The sequence below is a fragment of the Atta colombica genome, unplaced genomic scaffold, assembly GCF_001594045.1.
Source record: "Atta colombica isolate Treedump-2 unplaced genomic scaffold, Acol1.0 scaffold141, whole genome shotgun sequence".
NCBI classification, from domain to species: domain Eukaryota; kingdom Metazoa; phylum Arthropoda; class Insecta; order Hymenoptera; family Formicidae; genus Atta; species Atta colombica.
In genome coordinates, this window is record NW_017259230.1 from 1,611,396 (window position 1) to 1,623,224 (window position 11,829).

An 11,829-nucleotide genomic window follows, 5' to 3' on the forward strand; every position below is an offset into this window, starting at 1 on the left:
AAACAATTTCAACGATTTTATAAAACAAGAATATATCATCGGCGATTCGTAGAATATTTTTATTAACAAATACCCCCCCCCCCCCTCTCTCTCTCTCTCTCTCTCGTTTTCTCGCTTAATGTACATCGAGAGAAACATAAAAAATAATAGTATAATTTAAAATGCAAAAATTCGATACACTACAGACATAATTTATATGTACCATACATACAAACATAATTTATATGTAACATACGTCCTCAGAGGATTGAGTAGAAACCGAGAAATATCCCCAAGCGAATCGACATCGTAAGCAGCGACGTCTCTGCAGGGGTAAGGTGGATTTTGCCTCCTACCGCCCGGTTTTCTTCGTTCGCTTAGGTTCTTCGTTAGCGGTTTCGAGGGCGAAGTGCCGCGGAGTTAGCTAATTGGTTGAACGCCTCCGGCGGCTACTCCCTGAATCCACGATATATATACCAAATCCTTCTACGACCGCGCCCCCAACTACCCCGTATTTTCTCCTAGCCTGACCCAATCCTAGCTCGATTTCGTATCTATATCCTGGTATCTCAAACGATGTTAGAAGAAAAAAGAGCTGGAGGAATAGGAGAACGTACTACTGTATACTTTCCGCGAGATTACGAAATCGCGTTTTCGTACATACGCACGCGAATCTACGGGAAAAGCCGGAAACGTTTTCGGGTACCCGGAGTTTATCTTGGAAAGTTTTCGCCAATCGTGTCCGAGGATAAGTACACGAAATCCAAGATCTTGCGTTGGTGACAATAAGGGGACTTCTCCATTCGATATCCCTACCGTTCCCAATTTCGCCACAAGAGAATTGTTCCAAGATATCGCAAACTATCCTAAATTGTCGCAGTAAATATCAGGAACATAATCTGTTATAATGTCGATGCTAGATGACGATCTTTATAAGGGTCGTTAATATTATTATATACGTACGATCTGATTCTGTCAGAGAAATACAGTGGTGGAAAATATGAAGAATTTCATAATAATCTATTAATTTCAATATATAAGAAAATATAAGAAACGTAAGAAAACTAGTCAAAAGTGAAACATGAAGAATATTAAAATATATTAATATTTTAATATAAATTATATTAACAAATGTAATTTATTTCCCTTTGATATTACAATCTAATGTAATCGTACTAAAAGATGAAAGAGTTTTAATAAGAATGTGATTCGAAGATTGTGGCATTGAGCGCAACCTTCCAACTTCCGATGTTAAGCATCTCAAAGTAATCGAACCTTGTATTAAAACTCCATTAACCAACATGAAGTCCATTAAAAATTGTTTTAAGGAATTTTTTTCTTATCGATTTGTTACCCCCTTGAATACGTAATACGCCGGGAATATTACATAACTTTGTTATTAAGTCTTCTAACTTTTTCACTACGGGTAAAATTAACATAAAACTCCCCGGAAAAAAATCTACAACTGCACGAGAAAACGCGCAATTAATGATGCATACTGCATTCGCAATCGAGCGAGAACGCCAAATATCCTTTTTATAAAGTACGATCGCACGTCCATCGGGTGTCAACGCGTTCTTCTCGCGAGTGAGATATACGAGGCGACGCGTAATTTTCACCTGCGCCGCTTTTTCGTCTCGTCATTTCTCATTCGCGCGCGCGTAGAGTATATCGCGATTTAGCGCGTTGTTGGAGGAGGGCAGGGGGAAGGGGGGAGAGAAGTAATAAATACGGCAAGTATGCGCAAAGACACACTGGCCGGCGCGACACGTATTTATCGCCGCAAGAATATCGATCGCGCTCTCTCTGCGAATAGACCGTTATCATCGCCGATGTACGTCGGACGATATACGCTCGTCGTGATTTTATCAGGGAGGAACTGCGTTTTCGTTTTAATCGAAATGCGATGCACGCATTCGTGTAATTTCGTAATCACCTCGCGCGCAACGGAGCGGCCTGGCCGGAGGGCTGGTGCGGGGGTGCGGATGCAGGGGAAAACGGCCGGGCTGAATTGAAAAACACGACTACCCGTTTCAATCTGACAGATAAAAAACTGGCGGGCGTGTAAAGTTTCGCTGTCGCGAGAATGATGCGATAAACGATCGCATGCGTTGCCGCACGCCGAGGTAACACCGGCGTTAACGCGTTTAAACGTTTTTAACGATAATCTGCATAACGCACGACGAGCGCGCGCATCAGACGTGAAAGTTCAAAAGCTCGAAAGGGGATGCAGGACGTGGTGGTAACACGCGCGCTGTGTAACGCGCCACGTATAATTACCGCGAATTGATTGCCGCGCGGGAATAACCCGGGCCGTTTATAAATTCAATGCGAATATTCATCGCGCGTTTATATCACGAACGGGAGATTGCAGCCACCAATTAGTTGGATGTACGAATTTCTGTATTAGTTCTTTGTATGACTGTAGAGCAGAATCGTGACTCGCGCTGATCGGTAGCGATTGAAACGCAGCTTTTCGTTTCTACTTCAGCTTAAATTCTCTATGTCGCAAAAAAGCGGCTCTCGCTTCAATTATTTGTCCTCCATTGACCATGATTATGAACGTGATTAAATAGCGTCCGATAAAATAACATTTGTTATGAAATAACACTTCGATTTAAAATAATATTTATTATTTTATTTTGAAATACATGCGTAACACAATACAATTTCAATTTCTAAGTACGTCAATATTATCGCATTTTGTTTCTTTCTTCTTAACAAACGTAAATTGAACAATAAATTGCGATTTATTTTAATAAAATGCAATTTATTTAATTTATGATAATAATAGAGAACAAAAATTACTTTCTAGGATAGTCCTTTTATCCTTTACTGATCTATTATAGATACTCAAAGTCACTTTACGCCTTTAGAAAAAAATGTTATCTATTAATAATAAGTCGCTTCAAATATTTCAAATTGTTGAAATTTTCTAGAAATTAGGCTGTAAAAAATGTCACAATATAATTACTTTACTTATCTAAAATTATTAAAAAATTTTCTTATTAAAAATAATATTTCACTTAAAAGAACAAAATATTTAAAAAATTAGAATAAAAATTAAAGTAAAGAGGTCGTAACTTGACGGAAGTATCAAACCAATCATCCGGTCCATGATAACATTTCGCATATATACTTTTTATATTATCATCTGCTGATAATATAAAAGAAATGCTAACATATGATATGTTATCGGCTGAAAGTAAAACAAAATAATTAAAATTTATTTCATATAAATATCATAAAAAATACTATATCATAATTGTCTAGAAAAAGAAATCTAAAAATATATATAAGAATAATAAAATTTTTTAATAAATGAAATGAAAAAAAGCAAAGTAAATCAGTTTCTCAATATTATGGCAGAGGACGTTGTAATCTTTCTTTGCAATTGGATATACTTTCGCGAGAGGAATACTCAGGAATAATGTTATATGTTTGTTCACGTTAATTCCTAAAATGTATTACTTAAAAAAATAAATATTTAATTGTGCATTAAAAAGAGAGTGTGTGTTAAAAAGAGAGAAAACGAAAGTTCTAAGTGTAAAAAATGCAGAACACGAACAGACTGATTACTCATTTTTCATTAATTCTTGAATTTAGTTTTTTAATTTTTTATAAGTTTGCCACCGATAATTAGATAGACAATTAGATTAGACATTAAAAATAGAGGTAAAATACAAAATAAAACGAGTTTTATTAGGGTACTTCATGCTAAAAGCCCTTATCATTTTCAAATTATTTCCTCATCCACTCCAAGCTGTAGCCCTTTCGACAACCCTCTTCAAAGGTAAAAGCGAAAGGATCAGTTACGCGAAAAGCGTAATAATGCATCAATGCATGATCGCACAAAGTGGAGCCTGGCACAAAATGCGGCGCATGACCACGCGGTGACACTCCGATAACACGCTCGAATAATAAGGATAGCGCCCAGAGAGGATACAGGGTTGGATACGCACGCGTGAGCCCGCGTTCGGGGTCCGTCTTCCGTTTCCAGTCCGGTCACTATGACGCGCGATGTGGAACCGAGTCGAGAATATTGTAGAATATGTGGCGATTCTATTATGTTCAAAATTTATTGTAGGTGCATGGCATCTGTAACACTGCTAATTGAACTATTACAAATTTGGCTGGTACTCTTTTATATAATACGATATTTAACCTGCACCCTCATAAATTTTTTCACGAATGATTAAACATTACTACAATATCATGATCATTATGATAATTAGAGAGTCAGTATCTATTAAATAAATAACATCATACATGATTTTAAATTTCTTTTATTCTTTTATTCTTATATTATATATGATTTCGCATTCACATGCAAGCTAACAATTAGACTTGTATAAAAACATAATTCAACATTCGTGCATATTAAATTTTAACAAAAGTATAACTGTTAAATTTTCAGCTCGAGCAATTTTACTTTTATAGCTCCTGTCTCATTACTCTCGTGATAAATATATGATTATTTCTACGAGAGGAAAACGTACATAGTCTTTAAATAAATTGATTTCTAACTTGTAAATAATTGACAGGCTTTTTACGTAACAATTTCATACTTTTATATATCAGTCAACCTTATGAATGCATAAATCATTATCGAATAAAAAAAATTCTTAACGGCTTAATTTCACATTAACTCGCATCGTTCCGCATCCTGAACGCTCACTCTATTTACCACGCGTACTTTCTTTCCGCGCCGCGTACTCCGTCGCGTCGCGCTACTTCTCGAACATGAGCCCCTTTCGCGAGAAGATTCGAATTCCTTCTTTCAACGAAGCAATCGACGATCACGGAATATTTGCGGCCAAGCTTTTTAATACGACCGCATTGTCTCCACAACTTTCTCTCGTTGCGTATAAACTTGTATCGCTGGTGCCACGTGGTACCACAATAGCGCAAGCATTGTAATTGTATGTCTCGTGGATCTTTATGCAGTAAAAAACATTTTCTACTTTTATTAAATGGATTCTTGTTAAATTTTTTATGTTGAATTTTTAACATATCCAAGTATTAATTCAACATAATTATGTTATTTAATGTTCTGTATTAAATTAATAACATTGACACTTTTTAATGATAAAATGACAATTTATGCACAGAAAAGATTTTTTTGCTAAAGTATCTAAAAATTTAGTATACAGATCTCAATTTTGTTGGACCATCAATAATTACGTACGATTTATCTCAAACATGATGAACAATGCTGAAAAAAGTTTTGATATTCTAAGTTAAGCATTTTATATATAGTTATTTTGATGGTCCAATAAAATTATTTTTAGATCTAATTTAATTTTTAGATATTTCAACAAAATCGTGTGTAAATAGAAATCAAATAATATAATATTAAAAATAATATAATTTTAAAATGTAAATTTTTAACTAAATGAATAAAAAATGAATGTTAAAAAGAAGGTATTATAGTATCCCAGTTATATTTTACACAATAATTTCGTTAATAATCAATATTTAAGTCTAAAATTTGACAATTATATTTATTAAAATGTTATTAAATCGATTGTGGACTTAAAGAAATATTTATTACTTAGAATACTATTAATAAAAATATGACGACATTGCATAATGACTCGAAGAAAAAAGTGGATGGTAATGTAGCTTTCCATAAAAATAGCCTTAAAATATTAGTTTTGTTTAGAAAACAGTATTTGATTACAAAATTAACAAAAAGTTAAACATTTTAAAATATATATTCAAATGAATGTAGATTCACAACTTCTGCATATAAGCTTTCAGTATTAAAAATAGTACACGTAATATAAACATTAGATTAACAGAGCTACAATCAATTATCAAATAATTATTTTGATATGAAAACCTCAAAAAAGAAATCATGAATAATCAATATCCATAAAGGGTCACATTAACAAAATGTCATACTATTGTTTAAATTTGCATAACTCAAAATATATATATATAGTCAAATAAAATGTTAATTAAATAGCAAATAACACACTCAAAAATACATATATTCATGTGATAATACGTTCAAGTTAAAAAAAATGACGAAGTAGGTGTAATTAAATGCTAAAATGTACCTTAAAAACGTTTCGAAATACTTGAAAGTAACAATGCGTTAGAATAAATTATAATAAATGCTATGGCTATTGAGTATTGGTATATTAGCGTCATGGTAACGGCGAACAAATAATTCCATAAGTAATCATTAGGATTCAATATTTGATAGCAGAGATATTAAGAAAAGCCGCAATGTATACACTGATATATTATCTTTTCCTCTATATATCTCTCTATTAATTCATGTAATACTAAAGAAATATATTTCCACAATTTGTCATATTTCTTTTAATTTTCTTACATGTTATGTTACTTCATACATATATATATATCTTGTGTTAAATGAATACAAAAATTAATATAAAAAGTTATGGAACTGTTTGAGATACGTAAAATGTATTTAATTTAACATTAAATTCAACTGTATATGACAATAAAAAATTTATCCTTTTATACACTTTAACACTTGTGTCAATCATCATATCTTTATTGATGAAGAAAGAAAATACTTAATTTATATTGGTATAAGTTTATTTATGAAAAATATTTCTACAAATTCTATATGTTTCTAAACTCTGACAATTTGTGAACTATCTTCCAATAGCTTATATTTTATTGATAAACAAAAGTTAAACACGTTATTTATGAGTGACAGCAGTTTCTCTAAAGACAATCGATAGAGGACATTAAATAATAACAATCAAACTGCAGAGGAAAAGGAGTTTGAGTGAGTGGAATAGTTTGCCGAGTCGACCAACGAGAGCGCTGTGTCGGTTTGCGTGGAGATACGACCCTTCGAACTTGAAGGCGGCTCATTCGGTCGGTGTTTACTGCCACTGAATAGATCGTGCGCGCTTCTACGTGACTATGATCGACAACTACTTCAGAGACAAGAACTCGTGGCTTTTTTTGAAGCAAAGACAACCGAGAATCAATCATTAAGTGATGTCGAGCGACTTAGTAACAACCAGTGACAAAGTATTCATTTATTAAAAAAAAGATCATTTCAATTTATTAAATAAAAACGTTAAAAAGAAGTTTTATAAAAAATTCGTGTTCTTCTATTAACATTGTTGTCACCATAAGTTGAGGCGATAGTTCTAGTGAAAGCTCGAGATTATTTCGATCGTCCCGCGGACTTTCGCGCTGTTATAAAATGCAGGCGCGGTAATAAAATGCAAAACCTCGGGCGTGCTCGCACCGCTTCAACGGATTTCCGAACGGGAGACTCGCGAGTGAACGTTCCGTGATTAGGAGTGATTTGCTCCGATCGATCGTCGATGGCGAAATCCACGGCAGAGAATGGTGCGTTTATCTGCGAGCGCGATCTATGACTTGGCGAACGTATAGCGCGGGTGTGTGTTACGGATCTTGCGAATTGTGTTTGATCTTCGATCACGCGTGCACGTGTTTCTTCACGTGTTGCCGCTCCGATTATTTTCTACGAAGGACACAAGTCGAAGGAATCTCTGCAGCCTTAAGAGTCTGCATGGAATTCCATCTACAAAATCCCTACAAACATTCGAATATATAATCCTCACAAATATTTGACCTGCGTATTTTAAGATGTCCCAATTTGTAAGCCATTGGATTATCAGTCTGTTCACGCGATAAAAGCGTTCCCCAAGCGTTCTCCAAATCCGTGAGTCTTACGATTCGTACGATCCGCACGTCGGAAGACAGCTCCAAATCTTTGGACGAATCTTTTTCGCGACAGTCGCTGAAGATGTCTTGATTGAGTCGATTGTGAATTTTCTAGTCCCGCAAAGATGACGTTCGATCGCTCGATTCGTTTGCTCGATTTCCTTCTCGTCATCTGCATTTCTCGCACCTTTGTTTTTGGCGAGCAACAATTTCTAGAGAAACCGCAACCTTACCAGGAAGTGTCGTCTGGCGATGACGTGAAATTACGTTGCATAGTACAGAATAAGGGTGGCCAGTGCATCTGGCAGAAGGATCGGAGACCGGTAGGCATACAACCAGATAAGTACGAGTGGGCGAACAGCCGCAGCAGCGGCGACTGTACCCTTGTGATAAGACGAGCCAATTTATATTTTGACGATGGCTTCTGGGAGTGCCAGGTTACTTCCAGCGATTTTACCCGCCAAGACGCACTCTCATCCGAACAATCGAGACTGCTCGTGAAGGGTGAGAATCCGATTTGATTCCGTCAACCTTCGGCAAGACGTTACATCTTAGATTTATCGCGTATATATTTTTCATACAAGTAATTTAGAAAAAAGTAAATATATTATTTTTTTTTAATAAAAAAGGAGTTTGATGTTACATTGAAAGAAATTTGCTAATCTTGATACATATTTCTTTGAATAATATTAAGTAAACATTTATTTATAGTAAATAAATTTATTCAATGAAAAATAATAGTTAAATCAAATTAATGGTTTTTATATACAAATAAATATATATTTACATTTAATAAACACTTAAAACTTTAAACAGATATTTACTAAAATTTATTATTTTTTCAGTTATTCAAGTATTATATATGATTATTTACATATAAAATAACTACTTATATAATTTATAGTTGCATAGTATATTTAAAGGTAAATGCAAAGACAACAAATAAAATTATTATGAAAAAGTTAACACTTTCATTGCTTGCGCATGCTACTGCACTTTTATATTTTGATATCGTTTGCAATATATTGACATGTTTATTGCAATCTCAAATATAACTTTGGCTGTATAAATATAAAGCGCTCTCCTCAATTTATTTGTTTGAAAAAATGGGAATAAAGGTCAAAAAAATATTAGAATATATGATTATAAAAACAAATACCATTTTCCAATGAAACTGCTTTTAATTTATTTTTCGTTAGTTATAAAATGTTTACGTTAATTTGTGAGGATGCTTTGTACTTATGGCCAAGGCTATTTCGTTGAAGCGCGTTGAGCGCGTTTGGAAGAATCGTTAATATTTCGCGAACATTGACCTCGAGTGATGCAAGGAAACACACAAAGCAGCCGTTATGCTCTACTTTCCTATAATTTTGCAATATCCGTGTTAATGGAAATTTGGTCGAGAGTGGCACAATCGGTTCCTTTTAGCTATTCCCTGTTGTAAGAGCACATAATGATAAGATCACGGTCATAACTATCCGTAAAAGGAAGCAGAGGGAACCAAACACACAACTATTTCTGTCTCACTCTATCTTATCTAAAATGCACCCTAATGCGTGTTCCAGTGAAACCTAAAGAACCTCAACTGGAATATGGGGGGACCATTTTGGGCGCCACCCTAATGCTGCAGGAGGGGCAGGAAGTAATGATTTCCTGCATTTCAAAATACGGAAATCCACCCGCCGTTATCAAATGGTAAGCTTGACACTTTGTCCTTAAACATCGAACAATTATTGCGTCGCGGTAAAATTATGTTGATAACGTGAAAATAAAATGTACAAGAAAAAAAGAGATAATTTAAAAATTGAAAAAGAATTTAAAAACTGTAAGATAGTGGTAGGAATGTGAACATTTTATCGGAATGTCTGATATCGATTTAACGCAATATAACATAGATAAACACCTAAAGCAATTATCTTCTGAATTTTTTACCTCGATAATAAGGAAAAATTGTACGCGTGATTATTTCTCACTAAGAAGTGTTCTAACATGATGCCGATAAAAAGGATGATAATAAAAAAAATCGTAGAAAAAAAATGTTAAAAGGTTTAGTATTTATATCAGATAATTATGGATAGGCCCATTTGTCTCAGACGACCTTTTACCTGAGATAGGGCGATTAGAAGTTAAATATTTTTTTTTTACTTTCGGGCACAATCGGATGACTATCGGAATGCTGACCGTGTCTGCTGATCTTGATGGAACAAAATCTTAATAATGATCTATTAAAAGAATATTCAATAATTTATTTCTTTTTACGAATAAATTCTTGAAAATAAACAGTGACAAAAAGGTAAAAAAAAAACGTTCTTAAAATATTTTCTATAAATGTGGACTTTTCTGTATATTTTAAACTATTCTCCTAAGGCTTATAATTCATTCTTGGGGATTAAAATATTTGAAAATTCTAGGAATGATTATACAAAATGTATTTATCTTTCTCAAGAATAACGCACCAACAAGAAATTTTACTCATAAATCTTATTCTTGAAGATATATACATTACCTGACGTCGAACATCAGGGTATCAATCCTAGAGCAATTCTCGAATATTTACTGATAGTATAGCTCTTTTGTGATTGAATTGATCGCTAGGAGGTCCAAAATAACAGTTTCGAATTGCGTTTGATGATGCAGCGACGCCTCGTCGGCAGACTAAGTAGCGCGCTTTATGCACATTCCTACATTACGTGCCTGCACTTGTTTTCTTACCTCTCAGAAAATACGGCCGTTTTCAAACATCACAGTGGAACATCACAGTGGTTCGTACGCTGCCCGCTGATCCGAGAGCTGGTCTGGTGCAAGAAGCCATGACGTTATGTTTATGCAGGGAAGGGCCACGCGGAGGGATCGTCGTTTTGGTTTACGGTTCGCTGAATTTAGCCGCGCCTTATCTATGTTCTTATGCGATGTAAAACATCTGTTCCTCAGGATGGCACGCGCTTCTTTTGGAAGCTTATGCCCTGATCGTTCCCAGCGGGAGAGAGCGAGAGGCAAGAAACCAGCGGGTGTAATTTAAGTCTTGAACGGTGGCATATGTAGCTCCTTCATGAGGGGGACCCATTGATGAATGGGTCTTTTGAGAAAAGTAAGCTAAGTTTCCGATGCGAGGGCTTGGCCGTTATCCCGTCTCATTGTGTGTAACTTCTTGAAACACATGTAAATAACGTCTGAAAGCCGTTCTAATCTCTCATAAACCTCTCCTTTGTACGTCCTTTAAATTTTTGTGACGGGTGGGTCCGATTGTAATTTAGCTTCTTTATTTTACTGCGTTGGAGTTACGACTTTTTACTTTTGCACATTTATATGGAAGACATACAGCGACGATCGAATTGTACTTCGGGAGAGCAGCTCGTAACATTTATGTTCCCACGCATTTATTTTAGGGTCACGGTACTAATGAAGAATTTTCGGTCCGATAGGACTCGTCTGAAACAATATCAGCCGCGCATTCTTTTACGACCGATAATAGCCACGCGGTTTAATGATCCCTGCCCGGTTTTCTTTTTCTTCGCGTTGCGGACACGGCCATGTCGAGTATAATTATGTAGATTATAGCCATAGAAACCGAGAAACTGGCCGCAAGCGTAGCCCCGTCAGCCATCACTGCCGCGCCTGTGAATCACACTAGAAAAGGGTATAGACCTTCTCGACGGCACTCTTCTTTTTTTATGGGAAGAAGGTCGGCCCATTTAACGGAAACTGATGGATTTATGTGAACCACTCGCGGAAACGGTCCTGCATATGGAACCATATTGGTCCTGGATTAATCGTAAACATCCAGCTTCCGTTTACGCGTCTTCATAACATATCGAACATGGAACGAAGAAAAAAAAATGGAGACCTCCAAATACATTGGCAAATATAATTGAAAAAGATATTTTTCAAATAAAAGTTTCTCACAATTTTAAAAGATAGAACGTATATGTAACAGTCCTTTAAAATATCGATATTTTTTTTTTTAGAAGACAATATCTTTTTTAATCATTTTTGTATATTGAAATATTAAAATCATTTAAAATATTTTATATTTTATTCTGATATATATATTTTGACATAAAATATGAAACACTTCGTAAAACATTTATTTATTAAAAAAATTGAATTATATAAAAAGAGAAATGATTCTATTCAAAAAATATATAATTTATATATAATTTA

The 11,829-nt window shown here is 34.7% G+C and overlaps 1 protein-coding gene across 1 annotated transcript in view; it reads left to right on the plus strand.

Moving 5' to 3' along the window:
* The first annotated feature begins 7,601 nt into the window (after nucleotides 1-7,601).
* LOC108684923 (hemicentin-2-like) overlaps nucleotides 7,602-11,829 on the plus strand; it is an 8,053-nt gene continuing 3,825 nt past the window's right edge. The window contains exons 1-2 of the mRNA XM_018189467.1: nucleotides 7,602-8,172; nucleotides 9,234-9,363. Coding sequence (XP_018044956.1) covers nucleotides 7,794-8,172; nucleotides 9,234-9,363 — 509 coding nt within the window. The 5' untranslated portion in view covers nucleotides 7,602-7,793. The remainder of the gene's footprint in view (nucleotides 8,173-9,233; nucleotides 9,364-11,829) is intronic.